Below are 18,787 nucleotides of genomic sequence, written 5' to 3' on the forward strand. Positions count from 1 at the left end.
GGTAAAGCCATTGAATTACCTCCGATGATGTCTTACATCAGAGACGTCATTGACCAGTACCCCGGTTACATTGTGCTGACACAGGTTGGCTCATTCTATGAGTTGTATTTTGAGCAAGCTTCTGAGATTGCACCATTGTTGAGGTTAACACTGACCAGAAGAGAATTCAAAGACTATGCTATTCCAATGTCTGGCTTCCCACTAGGCCAGTTGCAGAAATACATCTCGATTCTCGTCCAAGATCTCCAAAGAGGCGTGGTCATTGTTGACCAGTTCAAGAAGGACACTGCTATTGATAACGACCCCCAGCAATTCGGAAGAAAGGTCTCCAGGATAATAACTCCAGGAACGCTTATAGACGAGCTCTTTCTGGACGAGCAGAGTAACAATTTCCTCCTTGCAATCAAGTTTCCTGAGAAGCTGTTCACGAGAGAACCCGACCCTGATGCCCATGTTGGGCTTTGTTGGACAGACCTCTCAGTAGGCACGCTTTATGTACAGGAGACAAGGCTGGATGATCTGGTATCCAGTGTGAACAGGTTGCACCCTGTTGAGATTCTTGTGGATGACGACGTACCACCGGAGCTCTTGAACACTAGCCAATGGCATAAAGAGTTTTCCCATTTCCAGCAATACCTTGTTAAGTATGTCAAGGCAAAACGCCATAAGACAATTGAGGAGTATTTCCACATGTTTGAGCATGGAAACTCAGCATTGAAAAGGTCATTCCAAGAATTCACAGCGAAGGAGATTGCATCTTTGAGATCAGTGCTCCAATACATTGAGAATCATCTACCAGATTCGCCTATCAGTTTGGAAATTCCGCAGAAACAGTACCCTCAGAATATTCTACATATCGATACAAGAACATCAGAAGCTCTTGAATTACATAGATCACTGAGGGAAAGATTTCTCAAAGGGTCGCTTTTCTCATCAATCAAACGAACTGTCACCCCAGGTGGTGCAAGATTGCTTGCACAATGGTTATCTGCGCCATCAAGAGACCTGAAAGAACTGAAGAAACGACAGAAGATCGTCCTTACTTTCGCAAAGAACTCACCATTTAGAGCTGATGTTATTCTTACACTGAGCCAGATTCATGATCTAAATAGAATCGTTCAACGTCTGTCATTCGGGCGAGGTTCTCCATTGGAGCTTGTGCAATTGGCACACTCCTTACAGCTCGTTGACGTCTTGAAGGAGAAGATTGAGGAGGAGATGGAGTCCAGTGCACAGGCTAAAAGATCTTTAACGCAATTACTGGATAACTACGTTTCGAAGTCACACCTTTCAGAGGAAATATTGAAAGATCTCGATGAAGAGGCCATACTTCTTGAGATGAAGGTACAAGAGGAGGAGCTGAAAAGGGAAATCAACCCAGCAGTGGTTGAGAAGAAAGGACGCAATCACGATACCAGAGTGGAACTTCAGTACATAGTACGAGAAGAAGCATCGCCTATTCTAATGAGATTACACAAGAAGCTCAGACAACTTGAAAGTGAAAAGATTGAATTGCAGCACTCTTTAAATACCAGGCTTGTAGATACCGGCAAGTTCAAAGAAGCATCTTTGAAAGTTACACTGGGCTCTGACTATTTGATTCATGTTAGGGGTGGAACAAAGAGCCCCTTCAACGAGATTGAATCTCTTTTGCCTAATGCACTAGAGACCTCTCGTGGGAAACTGACGCGATGGCTTGACATGAAGGAGTGGAGAGTGCTAGGGCAATCAATTGACAGCACTATCTTCCGAATCAAGGCAGAGGAGCAAAATGTCATCAAAGAATTGAGAAGAAAAGTGATCTCTAATTCCATGGCACTCCGTCAGATAGCGAGAACAATGGAGTATATTGATGTGCTGAGCTCTTTTGCTACGCTGACCGTTGAAAAGGATCTCGTGTGTCCAAAGCTGGACCAGTCTCTCGAACTCGATATCAGAAGAGGCAGACACCTTGTTGTGGAGGAAGGGTTGAAATTTGATCTTAAAAACTTCACTCCAAACAGCTGTTCACTTATTGATTCCAAGAGCAAATGGGTGATAACCGGACCTAACATGGGAGGAAAGTCAACGTTTCTGAGACAGAATGCCATTATTGTCATCATGGCCCAAATGGGCTGCTTCGTTCCCGCAGAGTCAGCCCGTATTGGCCTTGTAGACAAGATTTTCAGTAGAGTGGGATTTGGTGATGATTTGTATAACCAGATGAGTACGTTTATGGTTGAAATGGTTGAGACGAACTACATCTTACAAGGTGCCACCAAGAGATCACTGGCGATATTGGATGAGGTTGGAAGAGGTACCAGTGGGCGAGAAGGTGTTGCATTAGCATATGTGACTCTGTTTCATCTTTTGAAGGTCAATGGCTGTCGAGTGCTATTTGCTACACATTTTGGCAAAGAGATCGCTAGTCTTTTAAAGAGGGATGGTGTTTTCGATAACTTTGTTTTCAAGAAGACTGGTGTTGTTGAAGTCAACGGTGACGTGGTTATCAAGCACGACCTTCAAGATGGTATTACAGAGAAGTCTTACGCTATAAACGTTGCACAGTTAGCAGGATATTCTCCAGGTTTAGTCCAAAAGGCACACGATGTTCTTAACTACATGGAAAGCAATAGCATTCTATAGAACACACTCATTACTTTATAATAATACAAAACACGACGTAAGGAAATGTTACACTTGTCTATTGCTGGTTATTTTGGTATGGACCATTGTTATTCTGACCATTCTGCATCATCTGTTGCATCATTTGGAATTGTAACATTTGCTGGAATTGTTGGAACTGCTGCATCTGTTGAGGTGTCATTTGCTGGTTGGGCTGGTTCATTGGAGCCATTCCAAATGGAAGCTGTGTACCTGCGCCAATGAATGGAGGAAACATAGGCATCTGAGGAGCAGTAGGATGGACCATCGCTGGTGGAGGCTGGAAAGTAGATGGAGTGCCATAAGCAGTGACAACAGGCGGAGTTTGATACACCTGAGACTGCGTATTACCCTTCTCACGTTCAGATCTTGATTTATACCCCATATTAAACGCAGGTTTCTGAGGATGATAGCGTTGCTCCGACAGTGTTTGAGAGCCTCCTATCTGTGATGGGTTCCAGTTAGACTCTTTCTTCCTTTTAGAGTCCTGGACTTGGTCGCTCTGCGTTTCTTTGCTATTTTTCGTTCTCTTCTTCTTCTTAGCCTTCTTCGACTCCATCTCCTTCTCGTCATCAGAGAACTCTTGTTCCTCTTCCGGAAGCTCCTCGTCATTCCAGTTACTTGCATCAGTACCTCTAATGGCTTTAATGCTATCTGTATATTCGAACTGGGATTTTGGAACGACATAGTAAACAGGCTCCTTTTTCTTATCCTTAAACTGCAGAGCTTGAGCCTCGTTATTGAACTTCACCCTGTACATAGGCTTTGACACTGGCCCAAAGATCTCAAAGAGGTATCCCAATGGCGTGCGATCTTCGAAACACAGCACTGATCCTTCTCTAAGAAACCTAAATTCCCCAGACGTTTTACTTTTGATAATGATGCTCTTCTCGACAAACCCGACAATCTCACCAATCTGTTGAATTGGTTCATCAGAGTCTATGACGAAGCCCTCAGGAAGTTGTTCTGCTGGTTCATCAGTGATCTCATTCTTAGATTTGATTGGTTCGTCATTCTGTTCTTCTTCCTCAACATCACCAGCCTCAGCCGGCACTGTTTCGCCATTTTCATCATCACTACCCTCCTCCTCACTGGAGTCGTCTTCACTATTACTATCACTTTCATTGGAAGAGCCACCACTGCTATCAGTACCGTCTTGTCCTGACGGACCACCTTCAAGAGCACTGCCTTTAGTACCAGCCTGCTCTAGTAGTTGACCGAGGAAGTCATCGTCACCTGTTTGTTCTGTACTAGATTTATTGGAAGACACTTGTACTTCAGCAGTATCCTCAACAGCAGGATTTATATGCTCTACTACCAAATCATCTTTCGCACACTCTGTTTCTGTAACACATCCCGTTATGCTAGGCACTTCAGTATCTTCATCCTTCTGCTCAATAGGTTCTTGATGCTCATCGCAGACCACATCCACAGGCACATTGTTCTCTGAAGGTTCTCCCTCATTAATCTGTTCAGCTGACACACTTGTTACAGCATCACTGCCATCCATATTACCACTCATCTTCACTTTCACCCTTCTAAAGGACTCTACAGATCAGAGATGAAGAAGCTTCTTGCTATGTATTAATGGACTGAAAATTTACCACCGTAAAGTGGCCTTACCGAAAAGCTCATCGCCCCATTAGTTCGCCAAACCATATATGTAGCACGAAAACAATTGCTCATCACCACCTATTCGTCAAAGAACGATGGGAAACGTCTGAGTTCATCGCAATTCTGGATCTCACCTTTCCCACCGTAAATATCTGACTTTGTGTAAATGAATTCTTCGAAGTGATGTGATGAGTTGTTGAAAGGCTCGTGTTCATCCAATTTAACACCCAGCTCTTTCATTAGTTTGAGGTCATTTTCAAATAACAAATCAGGATCGATCTGATCACGTACAATCTTCATGGAAGGTCCATATTCATTTTCGTCCTCAGTGCTCATGGGAAATGTAATTTTTTGATCATGTGGTTTATCAACTGTTTCCTGCTGACCATCAAAAAGATCAACGAGACCAAAGCTACAGTGCGAAGAGTTGTACGGCTCTTGTTCATAACTCTGAGCATCACATAACCTTAACCTCTCATTAGAAGAGTTCATAGTGAACACTGAGGGTAGATGAGAGTAGGGATCCATTGCCCTATCCCAAGCTGGATGTGACTCGCTGACATGACACTGCCCCATTATATTTCCAGATATCTCGGATAGGATATTTTGTGAAGGCATATATTGCGAATAGCATAAAATATCTTTGTTGGGAAATCCTTTTGCCTTCAGTTCGGTATCCTTTACCATCATAGGCGTGATATCTTGTTTCTTTCCTGAATTTGTAGACTTTGGCCTTCTGCCTCCTCTCTTCTTATTCTGATTTGAATCACCAAGCACACTCTCCAGATTCATCTGATCATTTGCTTCCCTAAGAATCTCAAAAGTTTCATAGTCATCGGCTGGAAAGGACACTGACTGCATCCCAGAGTCATATGTCGCATCAGACTCTACAGGTTCTTTAACAGAACGTTGCAGTGTAGAAGAACCTGAATAATTGGAAGGTGATCGTCCCCGAATGATCAAAGGAGGTGTTTCTCTATATGTTAAAACAACGAAGTCCTTATCATTGAGAAACCCAACAAGCTCAAAAACCAACTTGAATCGTTTTGAGCTCAATGAAGGCTTTTTATAGTTGATCGACAGCGAGAACTGAACCCTCTCGAATCGAGCAACTTTCATGATCTTGTCTTCTGGGTACGAGTCCAACCCACTAATGCTATAGCTGTCTTTGTGCTTGTCTCTATCAAAGAAGAAGACTTCGTTCAACTTGGCAATCTTGCCGAGGTTTCTAACATTCGCAGCCTCTTTAATAACTGAATGACCTGGGAGCGTTCCAGGAACTACAATTTGAACCTTGGGACTGAACTGTGGTCCTCTATCTCTCTTTGCTGTATGTTGAACCAAATTCACAATCGTACCGTCGTCCAGCGATTTGGCCACTATGCGGATACCAAAATATTGTATCTTATGCTTCACAAGCGTATTCCTCTCTTCATTTTGTATAAAATACTCATCACCAGCAAATGCTCCAAATGAAACACCATCGAACAGAAACGTGCTCACCAGAGTGAAGTAGTTTCTCTTATAACCAACCCACTCGTTGTAGAGAACCTCGAACCCTCTGTCGATTCTTGGGTTAAGCACAGGTTCAACGATTCTTCCAAGGGAGTTGAACACTGGCCGAACATGCCTTGTAGGAGCAAACGGCGGCCCAATCTTGAACTGAAGACTTGAACGTGGCGCTAACTTCTTCTTCTTCGGGAAGGCGTAGTTGTACGTTGTATTATGGTTACGCTTCAGAGGGTCAGACGCCGAGCGGCGCGGTACCTTATGTGGCGTTAGATTTGGCATCACTCACAACTACTTTGCTGTAGACACAAACAGGAGTCATTGTTAGTCAACCACCTTATGATGTATATCTCATCAGATTGACGGTCCAGCTTAACCGGCGGAAGACATACCTTTGTAAAGAAACAGTCGAAATGGTTAAATGTTAGATGAAGAATCCGCTGAGGTGTTTATCTCTTCTTCAAAACAAATATGGCGGGACCCTTGTTTACAAGGGCTGATTCATGTTGATGGAAATGTGTGATTGAAGGGGAAAACAAAACAACACATCGGAATTCGTTTTTGTGGCAGATGGCAACAGCTCTTTGTTGACATTTTTGGATTCAACAACAACAAAGTTCATTAAAGTTTCGCAGGAAAGTAAACAAATATGGCGCATACCATGCGCATGCCGTTTCCATGGCAATGAAACATCCAGACATCTCACGAAGCTCATCTCAAATTTTTTTTTTACTTTGGAACTCTATTTTCGTACTCGAGAAGATCCATTTTAGGGCCAATTACATAGGTGAAGATATTGAAAAGGTGGCCAAGATGGGTAAGAAGGCTATTGACTCTCGTATCCCTGCTCTGATTAGAAACAATGTCCAGGAAAAACAGCGTAGTTTTTTCGTTATTGTTGGTGATAAGGCAAGAAACCAGCTGCCAAATTTGCACTACCTTATGATGTCTGCGGATTTGAAGATGAACAAATCCGTCTTGTGGGCTTATAAGAACAAATTGCTTGGTTTCACATCCCACAGAAAGAAGAGAGAAGCAAAGATCAAGAAGGAGATCAAGAGAGGTATCCGTGAGGCTAATGAACAGGACCCATTTGAGGCCTTCATTGCAAACCAGCAGATTAGATATGTCTACTACAAAGAGACGGAGAAGATCTTGGGTAACACTTATGGTATGTGTATTCTTCAGGATTTCGAGGCATTGACACCAAACCTTTTGGCTAGAACCATTGAGACCGTTGAAGGTGGTGGTATAGTTGTGCTCCTGCTCAAGTCGATGTCTTCTCTGAAACAGCTTTACACAATGTCCATGGATATCCACTCTCGTTATAGAACGGAAGCACACAACGACGTTGTTGCTCGCTTTAACGAAAGATTTATCCTCTCACTTGGTGGCTGTGAGAACTGTCTGGTTGTTGATGATGAACTGAACGTTTTACCATTGTCCGGTGGTAAGAACGTCAAAGCCCTTCCGCCAAAGGACGACGACGAGCTTTCTCCAAAGGCTTTGGAGCTAAAAGAGCTGAAGGAATCGTTGGAGGATGTCCAGCCTGCCGGATCATTGGTATCTTTGGCAAAGACTACAAACCAAGCGCAGGCCATTCTTACATTCATCGATGCCATTTCTGAAAAGACTTTGAAATCCACAGTTGCTCTTACTGCTGGTAGAGGTCGTGGTAAGTCCGCTGCTCTGGGTATATCCATAGCAGCAGCAGTGGCTCATGGTTACTCTAATATATTTGTCACATCTCCATCTCCTGAAAACTTGAAGACTTTGTTTGAGTTCATCTTTAGAGGGTTCGACGCCTTGGGATACCAAGAGCACTTGGATTATGATATCATTCAATCTACAAACCCTGCCTTTAACAAGGCCATCGTTAGAGTTGATATCAAGAGAAATCACAGACAGACAATCCAGTATATCTCTCCTTCTGACTCACACGTTCTTGGACAAGCTGAGTTGTTGATTATCGATGAAGCTGCTGCCATCCCATTGCCTATTGTTAAGAAGCTTCTGGGTCCATACCTTGTCTTCATGGCATCCACTATCAACGGTTATGAAGGTACTGGTAGATCCCTGTCTTTGAAGTTGATCCAACAACTCAGAGAGCAATCCGCTTCCAATGGCAGAAACGATGACACTGCTGTTGTTTCTAGAGACAACAAGACAAATGACGCAGAAGTTATTGGTCGTACTCTACGTGAAGTGACTCTAGATGAACCAATCAGATATGCTCCTGGTGATGCTGTTGAGAAATGGCTGAACAAGCTTCTTTGTTTGGACGTTTCTCTTTCCAAGCACAGATATGGTGCTACTCCAAGTCCTTCAGCTTGTAATCTATTTGTTGTTAATAGGGATACTCTTTTCTCCTACCATCCAGTCTCTGAAAACTTCTTATCCAAAATGATGGCACTTTACGTGGCTTCTCATTATAAGAATTCTCCAAACGATTTACAATTGATGAGTGATGCACCAGCCCATGAACTATTTGTTCTTCTTCCTCCTGTTAATGACAACGAAGGCAAGATTCCGGATCCTCTCTGTGTGATTCAAGTTGCTCTTGAAGGTGAAATCTCCAAAGACAGTGTTCGTAAGAGTTTAAGCCGTGGCCACAGAGCCGGTGGTGATTTGATTCCATGGTTGATCTCACAACAGTTCCAGGATGAAGAGTTTGCCAGTCTGAGTGGTGCCAGAGTTGTTAGAATAGCAACGAATCCAAACTACTCAAAGATGGGATATGGTTCTAGAGCTCTTGAACTCTTGAGAGATTACTATGAGGGAAAATTCACCGACATCTCAGAAAACACCAAGCCAAGAGACTTTTCTGTTAAGAGGGTCTCTGACGAGGAGCTGGAGAATACAACCTTGTTGAAGGATGATGTTAAGCTTAGAGATGCAAAGACCCTCCCTCCACTTTTACTGAAGCTCTCTGAGAAGCCACCACACTATTTGCACTATTTGGGTGTCTCCTACGGATTAACTGACAGTCTTCACAAATTCTGGAAGAGAAACGGTTACACACCAGTTTATCTTCGTCAGACTGCCAATGATTTAACCGGCGAGCATACATGTGTTATGATTGAAGTTTTGGAGAACAGAGAGAAGAAGTGGCTCGAAGAGTTTGCCAGGGATTTCCACAAGAGATTTTTACATTTACTCTCGTATGATTTCAAGAAGTTCACTGCATCTAAGGCGTTGAACATCATGGAGAGCACTAAATCCGTTGACCACGGTGAATCCAAACAACTTACCAAGTCACAACTCGATGACATATTCTCTCCATTCGACTTGAAGAGACTTGAGTCTTATGCTAACAATCTTTTGGATTACCATGTCATTGTGGATCTTCTGCCACCTATCGCTCTCATCTACTTCTCTGGAAAGATGAAAGAAGTTAAGCTGACTGCTATTCAACAGGCCATTTTGTTGGCCATTGGTTTGCAACACAAGAGTATCGATGATATTTACAAAGAGCTTGACATTGCATCTAACCAAGCCATTGCAATGTTTTCTAAGATTATCAGAAAGATCTCCAACCACTTCAGAGAGCTCTTGAATCAAGCAATCGAGGAAACCATGCCTGAGTTGAAGGACCAGGCTGTTGCGGAGATGGATGGTGAGGAGCAATCTCAATTTGCTGCAATCGAGGAAGACCTCGAAGATGAACTGAATGATGAAGGCCAAGAAGCTGTTAAGGCCTTGAAGGAGAAACAGAAGGAGTTGATCAATTCTTTGAACTTGTCCAAGTATAACATTGACGATGACGATCTTGAACTGAACAACGACGACCTTGCAAAGGCTGCCAAAACCGGTAAAGTTGTTGCCTTGAAGAACAAGAAGAATAAGAGAAAAGGTGAAGATACTGCTGAGAGTATTTACCAGGAGGAGATGAAGCTTGTGAAGAAAGCCAAGAAAGATCATAAAAAACGCTGACTTGTAAAATCTATATAGTAATAGTCTATGGTGGGAAACTATGTCTCTTGTAGTTGTTCAACTAACCATTCACCCACGTCTTCCAATACATCATTGATATGTGTATCTTTATCGTTCTCAACGGATAGCATGCTGAATCTCTTTAGCATTGATGGGTCTATGTGCGATTCAACATCGCCGTTGATAAACAAGTAAGAATGAGATTTGGCATACGCAGGATACACAACTTTCTCAAAATAACCTGGAGGGTCTGTCCATGTAGTCTCTACTGTGTTGTAGCTCCTATGTTCTCTTCTTTTCTGTAATGTGTCGCGTGGACATTTGACAAAGATCCTTAGATCAAAGAGTTCAATGATAGAAGGGTCATGGAACAGCATGAACCCATCCACTATGATCAGTTTCCTTCCATGTAACAGTTGATTCAACTTCAGCGATAACCCCTTCAATAGCTCAATTGAAACCTGGGGATGTGCTTGATCGTTCGTCTCACTCTTGTACATTGAAGTGGCACTCTGAGGAGAGAGTTCTCCCGTGGCTTTCAGGTGCTTTATCTCGTGGACAAACGCATCAAAGTTCAAAGCCTCTACACAATCCCAATTATCCATCCCAGTTTCTGGATCTACCGGGATATCTTCATCTCTCTGGAACATATTAGTCGTATTAGCGGCATGTCATCGACATCGTCTATCAGGATACTCACTTTAAAGAAGTCATCTTGGTGTAGAAGATAAGAGTTCTCCACGGCTATGCTCAACAGCTTTGCGATTGTCTAGACGTGGAACAGTCAGTATGGATCATTTCAAAATTCCCAGCAGTACATACAGTCTTCCCGCTTGAAGAAGCACCTCCAACAGCAAGTAATATTGGAGCCATTATCGCTTTAATGTTGGGCCTTCTTGTCCATGATTGCTATCTTGAATGAAGAGAAAATCCCGTGGGAAAGTTACAGCGAGCAGAAACGCTGCCCAGTCAAAGGAAAATTACACAAAAAGTTAGACAGAGAGCGCACGATCTTACTGAGCCCATCAACATCAACATCTTCGTATTAATAACAAAACAACTGGCTGATACTTAGGAAGATGTCTGAGCCTATTAATGCTAACCCTACGGTGCTGGACGTTAACGCCCTTCCGACTCGTGGCGAGGATCACAAGCAGGAGAAAGCCTTGGACTCACAGGTCCAGGAGTTGTTATCTCTCGCCATTGACCATGGCGTCGACTCAGACGTCCAATCACAGGCTCCCAGCCTGCTGTCTGACTCTGAAGAGCAGGAGGACCCTATTGACCCGCAGGAGATCTTTGACCTGATAGCGCACATCTCTGATCCTGAGCATCCGTTGACGCTTGGGCAGCTGGCGGTTGTCAACCTCAGTGATATCAAAGTGATTGACTCTGGCAACAGAGATGAGATGGGCGAAGTAATCATCAAAATCACGCCAACCATAACCCACTGTTCGCTGGCTACGCTTATAGGCCTGGGGATTAGAGTGAGACTGGACAGGTGCCTTCCTGTGAGGTTCAGAATCACCATACTGCTGAAGGAGGGAAGCCATCAGAGTGAGAACCAAGTAAATAAGCAGCTGAACGACAAAGAGAGGGTCGCCGCTGCTTGTGAGAACGACCAGCTGCTGAACGTGATCTCAAAGATGCTGGCAACCTGTAAATGAATCATCTACACCTTGACCATCGTTCCATGTTATCCGTAGATTGCTTGCTTGCTGTGCTGTGAAAAAACTCAACAGAACCCCCCCCCCCCCAGCCAAAAATGAAGAGTTGAACGCCCACGGGGGGGGGGAGGGCATCGCACAAAAATTCATAGGCACGAACAAACATTCTTCCCAACTGTTCTTTTACCATATAATACGATAACGAGCTTGATCATTATAGAAGAACAGGAACGGCGTCAGCTGAGAGAGTATACACAATGGGTTACTTCCTACCTTATGAATCTCTTCCTCATTTGAAGGAGTACAAGTATGGAACCATCTTTTTTTTCCCACTATGTAATTGCTTGAACAACAGACAGACTAATATATGAACCTCTGAAGGTATCAAAGCGAGGACCGCTCAATCATATCCAAGTACATCCTCAAGCCATTCTGGATTAAATTCGAGCCTATTTTCCCAATGTGGATGGCGTAAGTGGCTCTATTTTTGCCCATCAATAGAGGGTTTTTCTTACTAACAAGGATTCCAGTCCCAATGTTGTGACTTTACTAGGGTTGGTGTTTATTCTGGTCAATTTGGCAACTGTGTTTTATTACGACCCGTTCTTAGTAGGCGAGCAGCCTACGTGGACTTACTTCTCTTATGCGCTGGGTCTCTTCTTATACCAAACTTTCGATGCTTGTGATGGTATCCACGCCCGTCGTACTGGTCAAAGTGGACCATTAGGTGAACTGTTTGACCACTGTGTAGATGCAGTCAACACAACGTTGTCAACCATCGTTGTGGCATCAGCAATTGGTATGGGGTACTCTTGGTTGCTTGTCATTGCTCAATTCGGAACCCTGGCAAACTTCTACTTGAGTACATGGGAAGAGTTCCACACGCACAAGTTGTTCCTCTCAGAGTTTTCGGGCCCTGTTGAAGGTATTTTGATTGTCATTGCAATCTTCATCATTACCGGTATCACAGGACCAGGGATTTGGAAGTACGAGTTCGCTCAATTGAACCTGTCCTCAGTTGGACTTGATGATTCGATCGCCGTGACACCAATGCTATGCTTTGTCGTCTTTAGCGCTGTGAGTTTGTATTTCAACATTGACAGTGCAAGAAGAAACGTTGATAAATACTATGCCGACTCCAAGCTTTCTCTCAAGGCTTATAAAGGACTGGTCCCTTTCTTTGTCTACTACCTTTCTGTTTTCGCATGGTTGTTGTACAACCCAATTATAGTGGATCAGTACTTGTTACCATTTGTTCTGACCATTGGGCTTACCCTTGCTTTCAACGTTGGTCGAATTATCATTGGTCATTTGACTAAGCAGCCATTCCCAAACTCAACTCCATCTTCCTTCATACCATTGGCGGAGTTTTTGATCCACTTGCTTTTGACCAAGCTGGGATACACCGATCCTCTGTTGACCGGATACCTTGTTTGGACCGGATTCGGGTTGAGTCTTGGGTTCCACGCCATGTTCATCACAGAGATCATCTATGAAATTACAATATATCTAGACATTTACGCACTCAGTATTAAATATCCAAAGAAGGAGTAACTGAGGTGATAGAGCCATACACGTCATTAACTTTACTACATATACATCCCATAACTGGAATATACAACGAGAGACAAAACATAGTCAACAAGAAACTTGTTAAGGAGTAAATCATGTATATACAGTAATGAATTGACACATGGCATGCCAAAACGAAAACGAGGAAACAAGAACGTAATGGATGGCGCTTAAGCAGTAGCTGGCGCAGCAGCAGCAGCTGGTTGGTCACCAGAGGCCAAGATGTCGTTGGCGCCTTGTTGAAGCTTGAACTCCTTCTCCAACTCCATGAGTTGCTGTTCAGCGAGAATGGACAATGACAAAGGAACACCCAAGAGCAATGCAGAAGTTGTCAACACCCAAGTGATGTTACCGGCTTTTGACACGGCGGAGTAAACAGTGCTGTAGACACCAGACACCAAGCCGGAAACTTGGTCTCTCTGTTGTGGTGGAACGATATCCTTCAAGGCAACGATTCTCTCGTAGATGGTTTCGTCCTCGTCAAAGTCATCCTCGTCTTCGTCATCCTCGTCGTCGTATTCTTCTTCCTTCTCGGACTCGACGATTGGACCTTCTCCAAGAGTTTCGTCTTGGACTCTGATGTCTAATTCGTCTTCAACTTGTGTGAGTTTAACCATCTCTGTTGCTGTGTCTATATGTGTGTGTTTTGGTTGTTGAAATGTCTCTTTAACTACGAGAGGCGTTAAGAGTTTTGAAACTTTTCAAAGAGAAAACCACAAACGGACGTTTTGCGGTGGGCGGTAAAAGCTCGAAGAAAAACGGGGAGAAAAAAAGCAGTGAAAAAAAAAATAGCTTATGTAATCGGATATCACAATATTATGTAAGCTCATTACGTCACTTGATTACGTAACGGGCCAACTGAATGATTTTTCTTGTTGTTATTTCTGTTGTTGCCCCGGTTCCAAAACCGCAGCCAAGCGACACACCCAACGTTTTTGTGTCAAAGTGATAACCGCTCACTAAATCCAAGCTCAGCAAGTGAAACCCCAGCAACCCCCACCCAGACATGTGGTGATCTTGGGATCTTTGAGTATGAGCACATCCTTGGCTTGTTGAAAGGGAGACTGGGCAATTGTTCTAACTTGCCATTTTGACTCCTTCACTTGTTGAAGTTACACGTATTGTAGAGATGTATGTAAAGATGCTCCATTGGTTAAAGAAGTCTGTTGCGATCTATACGAGCCAGCATCAGAGTGACGATGTATCACTCGACCTTTCTTACATAACCGATCGTATCATTGTGTGTGCCTGTCCTACCACGAAAACGCATAAAATGGTGTACAGGAACTCACTCTACGACCTCTTGCGATTCTTGGAGAACAAACATGGGGACCATTGGAGGATTTGGAACTTGAGGGAAGAGTGGAGAGGTGACTATGACGTTGGTGATATTTCCTTAAGGGATAAAATGTGCTATGAGCCATGGCCGGACCACCAACCTCCAGATTTCGCAAAGTTGGTTTCGATCATTGGCGCTATTGGGGAGTTCCTATACGACGATCCTTTGAACGTTGCGGTGATCCATTGTAAGCACGGTAAGGGTCGTTCGGGATTGATAGCCATTGGCGTATTGATGATGAAGTTTGGGTATCCGATGGAGGTTGCAGATGCGTTGTTTACAGAGAGGAGGATGCGTTCAGGGTTTGGGTCAGGGCTATCTATAAGTTGTCAAAGACGGTATGCAGAGTACTTGGACCTTTCCAGGAGGATTCCATATACAGAGAGGAAGATCACAATACGTTTGACAAAGATTAGGTTGATCCATGCTCGGTTTGATGCACAAGATTTGCAAGTGGAACTTGTCATATCAGGCTTAACGCGCAAAGACGAAGAAGCCACCATGGTTAGATTCAAAACCTTCCAACCAGAGGAGAAGAACTTGTTGGTGAATGGCACATCCAAGCCATTTCCAGCCGACTTGAAGATTGCCATTGCAAGGTCGTATTTACATGGTAGTGTGTCTAGCTCGTGGGCTTATATGTGTTTGAACATGTATTGGGAGGCCATAGAACTTTGTGGGAAATTTCAGAGAGGCGTGCCAATGGTTACACAGTGCCGATGGGATGATATGGATGGGTTCAAGGGAACGACGAAGAAGGGATTCCAATTGTTCGACACTTTGGAGTTGTGCTGGGTCGCTGATTAGCCACCTTTTCTCTCACCTTCCAGCTTGAGCCATACACCATCGATGATTTTCTTAACTAAACTTGCAGCACCTTCGTCATCGTCGTTGTCAGAGCTCTCATGAATTCTCTTCACGTTAGCAACCAGGTACGGTGGATCCACTTTAACCTCATCCAATATCACAATCGAGTTACCCTCCCATCTAACATTAGGCATCGTCTTATAAACAGCGTTGAAGATGGTTTGTGCCTCTTTGCTAACTTCGCTGTTTTGTGTCTTTTTAATCAGATTGTAGCTATCGTGGTTCCTCTGCACAATCTTTGCTAGCTTGTTCGGGTCAACTGGATGGATCTGGGCCACTGAGGATTCATCAACCGTTCTAGAAAGCACAGTGAGTTCTTTGATCTGGTTTGTTCTAAACACTCTGTAGTTATATGAATTCCCGCTAATCGAAAGCGTTGGCACTTGGAGCACCAAGACACCTGGTTGTGTAGTGTACGAATACACAGTTCCTATAAAGTCCTCGCCCAACGGGTTGGTTACTTTCACACTAATCTCGTTGATGTGTTAGTGGACGAGTTCAACGAAAACATCATAAAACAATCATCAATACCCACGTGATTCCAACAAGGATCTTTACGTTCTTCAGAGCGTCCATCTGTATAAGCTGTGGCAACCAAATCCTCCTTATGAGCACGCTGAAGTACTCGTTGTGCTGTTTCTGTTCCTTTGCACAACGCCCCCTTCCCTTCAGTAGTCCAAAGGTAAACAAATACCCACCGCTGTGTTTTTCCCTCCCTCGTAAACTTTAGACAGTGTCCCCTGGCGCTGACCCTGTGCGCTCTCTGCGCGGGCGCGCTCTGTCGAGAAATATAGCGAGCCTAGAACAAGTACACAATCACCCAACATCGGTAGTAGCCAGAGAAGGAGGGGCCTGTTGGAGAAGGGAATGTCGCCACGGCTGTTATCCAAAGAGGCCGAGCTATTCGAGAAGGCGAACATAGTGGATGTCGGTATGCAGCCCAATGAATTCAAAAAATCTCCCTTGCTAAGGCATCGAAGCCTTAGCCAGTCGATGGAGTCCCTTTCGCTGGATCACCTGGGGACTCATCACCATGAAGCTGGGTTTACCGGCAATGCCTCTGCACAAGATAACAGCGCTAATGAAGAAGACGCGGAGAAGGCGAATAGCAGTGATGGTGATGACGAGGAAGAGGATGAAGAATTGAACATAGACGAGGTGGACGCTGTTAACCATGCTGTGGAAGAAGGGCTTGTCGATAATAACCTCGTGGTTGACGAAGCTTACAGCCATTCGCTTTCGGAAAGGGCGAACCAGTTCTTATCGCACGATTCTAGCAGTATAATGACTTTCCCTGAAGTTCCCAAACCTGTTGTTGACTATGAACTGGACGATGTGATCGATATGAGAAGAGAACTAGACGACTGGTTCTCCGCAATGGAGGTTGATGAACTTTCGACACTCCCGCAGCGGTTTCAAGAGGCGTTCCCCAACATTGACTTCAATAGGCTTCCGATAAACGATCAGGAGGCACTGGTGGAACAGCTCATATCTGAACTGAACACAGAGGGTTGCGACGTGGCACTGCCAAACCTGGTGTATATCGCTTTTGGTGCACCATCAGAAATGAAGTTCACCTTTGAGGATCAAGTCCATATTATCAGGCACAACACGATGTTCTTGGTGAGGTCTAAACTCATTCAGAAGGTTATACCGCTCTTGAAGACAACTTTCAAACTCGCATTGATAGCGGATACAGGATTGGTTAAGTTATCGAAACGTATATTCATGTCGTGTACTTTGCTTTACGTTGTTGTCTTGGTGTATCTCGATAACAACAGTGTTGATGATGATGAATCCGAGGATTTGAAGAAGATTATTGACGAGGAAGAGTTGCTGAAATTTCTCATCCGATGCACTGACGATTGGAGATGGAATTCGAGGGCGTGTCTAAAGATACGAAACATCATCACCTTATTGTCAAAACTTTTACAATTCCAAATTGGTGGGTTTGAGAAGCGCAGAAAGGCCAAGGAGTTTATATGCGAGAGACTGAACATCAAAAAGGAAGACGATCCAAATAAATTGACTGGATCTCCCGTGGATTTCCACCTCTTTAGAGAGGAAATTATCGCCCGTTATCCTGGATACATACCACCTGCTCAATATCCAGCTCCAAATGTTGATAATCCCTCCTCACTTTCCCAGTTTCTCACCATGCCACGGCCTATTCAACCAACCAGAAATCCGAATAACGTTGATACTTTCTCACAGCAGATCCACATCGCGACACCTGCACCATCTCCTTCACCCCCAACAAGTCCTCTGAGTCGATCCCTGAAGGGTAAGAAAATATTTCGAACAAATGAGAGTTATCCGTTCATCTATCCGGTGGAGGACGATACGAAAATGGTACCCGATAGTATTAAGGAGGCTTCAGAATTGTTCGCCTCTAGAGTTCAAGAGAAACTGAGTCTCAAACAACTATGGGCTGAGCGTGATATTTTTGTAAAACAGGAAAGAGGGTGGGTGGATCCTGTGGTTGATGAGAATGTCGATTTTGACTACTCCAGATGGAAGAGCACGCAACATCAGGATCTATTGGACTCTTTAAGTAGAGTTGAACAACTCTACAAATCTTCATTAAGCCACTTGGCCTCAATGGTACATGTTATAATCCAACTAGTTGTGAGTTCTCAAAACTCAATGAACCTATTGTTGGACAAGGAGGTTAGAGGTTCAGATATCGATATCTTGAGAACGAAGGAGATCCTCTTGAAAAACGCAACCAGCATTCTGCATTTACTTCTGAGATGGTTCAAGACAAACCACATCTTACAATTCGAATATCTTAGTGGCCTGATCTACGACTTTAACTTCCTCTCCGTTGTGATCCAGTACCTGAACACCATGGATACGAGGTTATTGGATAGAATAAACCTCATTGACGCATATGTGCCTACAAATTCACTCTGGGTGGACAACCCAGCAGTTGAAACCATCGATAAAAACTTCTGTTGTTCATTGGTCAATCTGCTACAGATTACTTCAATGGTGTGCCAAAAGAAAACACAAAGGATCCTCTCTATTAGCGAGCTGAACCCTGCACCTGCGTTGAAGAATATCTTGTCATTGTCCAATCCGTCTCTTTGGTCACCTGTGCTGAAGATTTCCAAACAGATCACATCCTTCAATGGTAAAAAATGGAAGGCTAATAACATGGATCTAATATCCATGGTGTATATACATGGTAAGTTGGATTTAAAAGACAACTGGCTCTCTGGCAGAGATATTGATGCTGAAGTTGCAGACGCTTATGGACAAGAGATTGCCCTCAGAGCGTTGGTGCAGTTCTTTAATTCGAGGAGATATGGTGATACGATGAAGGAGTTAGGATACACCAGTAAGCGTGGTGACTTCTTCACAAGAGAAATTGAGCTTATTTCCAGTGATCTCTGACTATGGACTAATCCAATTCGACTATTCAGTTTCTGGCCATAACTCCTTTTTTTCATATTTAGAGCAATATTCATACCAGACCAAGTAATGCTATAACCTCTAGGAATCTCCAGTTGCTTAACCTTCAACAAGTATCGTTGTTCTGAGTCCAGCCTGATTTTCCTTGTCCGTCAATCCTGAGATGTAAAAGCTCATAACCATGAAAAGCACACCGCCTGCACTCCGCAAGAAGATCAACAAAACA

General features: G+C 43.8%; 12 protein-coding genes across 12 annotated transcripts; 6 read left to right on the forward strand and 6 right to left on the reverse strand.

Annotated features, from left to right (window-relative positions):
- Positions 1-27: 27 nt before the first annotated feature.
- MSH1 (mismatch repair ATPase MSH1) lies at positions 28-2,625 on the forward strand (the record flags this gene model as incomplete). Its single annotated transcript, XM_020216926.1, has 1 exon — positions 28-2,625. One exon carries the CDS (start codon positions 28-30, stop codon positions 2,623-2,625), a length of 2,598 nt encoding a protein of 865 aa, XP_020069065.1.
- A 1-nt stretch (position 2,626) lies between these two features.
- On the reverse strand, positions 2,627-3,069 carry CYBJADRAFT_169042 (uncharacterized protein). The gene has a single exon (XM_020215612.1). The coding sequence runs from the start codon at positions 3,026-3,028 to the stop codon at positions 2,684-2,686; it is 345 nt and encodes a 114-aa protein (XP_020069066.1). The 5' UTR covers positions 3,029-3,069; the 3' UTR covers positions 2,627-2,683.
- Positions 3,070-3,286: 217 nt separating this feature from the next.
- Positions 3,287-3,649, reverse strand: NAF1 (RNA-binding snoRNP assembly protein; the record flags this gene model as incomplete). The annotated part of the gene is made up of 1 exon (XM_020212270.1): positions 3,287-3,649. A coding segment is annotated over one exon (363 nt), but the record flags the coding sequence as incomplete, so codon positions are not given.
- A 564-nt stretch (positions 3,650-4,213) lies between these two features.
- Positions 4,214-6,341, reverse strand: NDT80 (transcription factor NDT80). Its single transcript, XM_020215613.1, has 2 exons — positions 6,159-6,341; positions 4,214-6,065 (listed from the first exon to the last, which is right to left on the reverse strand). The coding sequence occupies exon 2, from the start codon at positions 6,046-6,048 to the stop codon at positions 4,336-4,338; it is 1,713 nt and encodes a 570-aa protein (XP_020069068.1). The 5' UTR covers positions 6,049-6,065; positions 6,159-6,341; the 3' UTR covers positions 4,214-4,335.
- A 201-nt stretch (positions 6,342-6,542) lies between these two features.
- Positions 6,543-9,772, forward strand: KRE33 (ribosome biosynthesis protein KRE33). The gene has a single exon (XM_020215614.1). The coding sequence runs from the start codon at positions 6,580-6,582 to the stop codon at positions 9,697-9,699; it is 3,120 nt and encodes a 1,039-aa protein (XP_020069069.1). The 5' UTR covers positions 6,543-6,579; the 3' UTR covers positions 9,700-9,772.
- Positions 9,738-10,577, reverse strand: NRK1 (ribosylnicotinamide kinase; the record flags this gene model as incomplete). The annotated part of the gene is made up of 3 exons (XM_020217208.1): positions 10,522-10,577; positions 10,400-10,468; positions 9,738-10,340 (listed from the first exon to the last, which is right to left on the reverse strand). The coding sequence occupies exons 1-3, from the start codon at positions 10,570-10,572 to the stop codon at positions 9,738-9,740; spliced, it is 723 nt and encodes a 240-aa protein (XP_020069070.1). The 5' UTR covers positions 10,573-10,577.
- A 143-nt stretch (positions 10,578-10,720) lies between these two features.
- CIA2 (iron-sulfur cluster assembly protein CIA2) lies at positions 10,721-11,456 on the forward strand. Its single transcript, XM_020215615.1, has one exon. The coding sequence runs from the start codon at positions 10,779-10,781 to the stop codon at positions 11,364-11,366; it is 588 nt and encodes a 195-aa protein (XP_020069071.1). The 5' UTR covers positions 10,721-10,778; the 3' UTR covers positions 11,367-11,456.
- A 167-nt stretch (positions 11,457-11,623) lies between these two features.
- Positions 11,624-12,920, forward strand: CYBJADRAFT_130529 (Choline/ethanolaminephosphotransferase; the record flags this gene model as incomplete). Its single annotated transcript, XM_020212922.1, has 3 exons — positions 11,624-11,673; positions 11,748-11,837; positions 11,897-12,920. The coding sequence occupies 3 exons, from the start codon at positions 11,624-11,626 to the stop codon at positions 12,918-12,920; spliced, it is 1,164 nt and encodes a 387-aa protein (XP_020069072.1).
- On the reverse strand, positions 12,784-13,645 carry TOM22 (Tom22p). The gene has a single exon (XM_020215616.1). The coding sequence runs from the start codon at positions 13,553-13,555 to the stop codon at positions 13,109-13,111; it is 447 nt and encodes a 148-aa protein (XP_020069073.1). The 5' UTR covers positions 13,556-13,645; the 3' UTR covers positions 12,784-13,108.
- A 491-nt stretch (positions 13,646-14,136) lies between these two features.
- On the forward strand, positions 14,137-14,634 carry TEP1 (putative phosphatidylinositol-3,4,5-trisphosphate 3-phosphatase; the record flags this gene model as incomplete). Its single annotated transcript, XM_020212240.1, has 1 exon — positions 14,137-14,634. A coding segment is annotated over one exon (498 nt), but the record flags the coding sequence as incomplete, so codon positions are not given.
- A 446-nt stretch (positions 14,635-15,080) lies between these two features.
- Positions 15,081-15,720, reverse strand: LSM12 (Lsm12p; the record flags this gene model as incomplete). Its single annotated transcript, XM_020216613.1, has 2 exons — positions 15,081-15,612; positions 15,680-15,720. The coding sequence occupies 2 exons, from the start codon at positions 15,718-15,720 to the stop codon at positions 15,081-15,083; spliced, it is 573 nt and encodes a 190-aa protein (XP_020069075.1).
- Positions 15,721-15,988: 268 nt separating this feature from the next.
- Positions 15,989-18,690, forward strand: FAR11 (Far11p). The gene has a single exon (XM_020215617.1). The coding sequence runs from the start codon at positions 16,012-16,014 to the stop codon at positions 18,541-18,543; it is 2,532 nt and encodes an 843-aa protein (XP_020069076.1). The 5' UTR covers positions 15,989-16,011; the 3' UTR covers positions 18,544-18,690.
- The last annotated feature ends 97 nt before the right edge of the window (positions 18,691-18,787 follow it).

Source organism: Cyberlindnera jadinii (genome assembly GCF_001661405.1).
Source record: "Cyberlindnera jadinii NRRL Y-1542 unplaced genomic scaffold CYBJAscaffold_13, whole genome shotgun sequence".
Lineage (NCBI taxonomy): Eukaryota > Fungi > Ascomycota > Saccharomycetes > Phaffomycetales > Wickerhamomycetaceae > Williopsis > Williopsis jadinii.

Excerpts from the sequence above, each read along its gene's own strand:
- NDT80 (XM_020215613.1), bottom strand. The coding sequence starts at position 6,048 with ATGCCAAATCTAACGCCACATAAGGTACCGCGCCGCTCGGCGTCTGAC.
- TOM22 (XM_020215616.1), bottom strand. The coding sequence starts at position 13,555 with ATGGTTAAACTCACACAAGTTGAAGACGAATTAGACATCAGAGTCCAA.
- CYBJADRAFT_169042 (XM_020215612.1), bottom strand. The coding sequence starts at position 3,028 with ATGGGGTATAAATCAAGATCTGAACGTGAGAAGGGTAATACGCAGTCT.
- CIA2 (XM_020215615.1), top strand. The coding sequence starts at position 10,779 with ATGTCTGAGCCTATTAATGCTAACCCTACGGTGCTGGACGTTAACGCC.
- FAR11 (XM_020215617.1), top strand. The coding sequence starts at position 16,012 with ATGTCGCCACGGCTGTTATCCAAAGAGGCCGAGCTATTCGAGAAGGCG.
- KRE33 (XM_020215614.1), top strand. The coding sequence starts at position 6,580 with ATGGGTAAGAAGGCTATTGACTCTCGTATCCCTGCTCTGATTAGAAAC.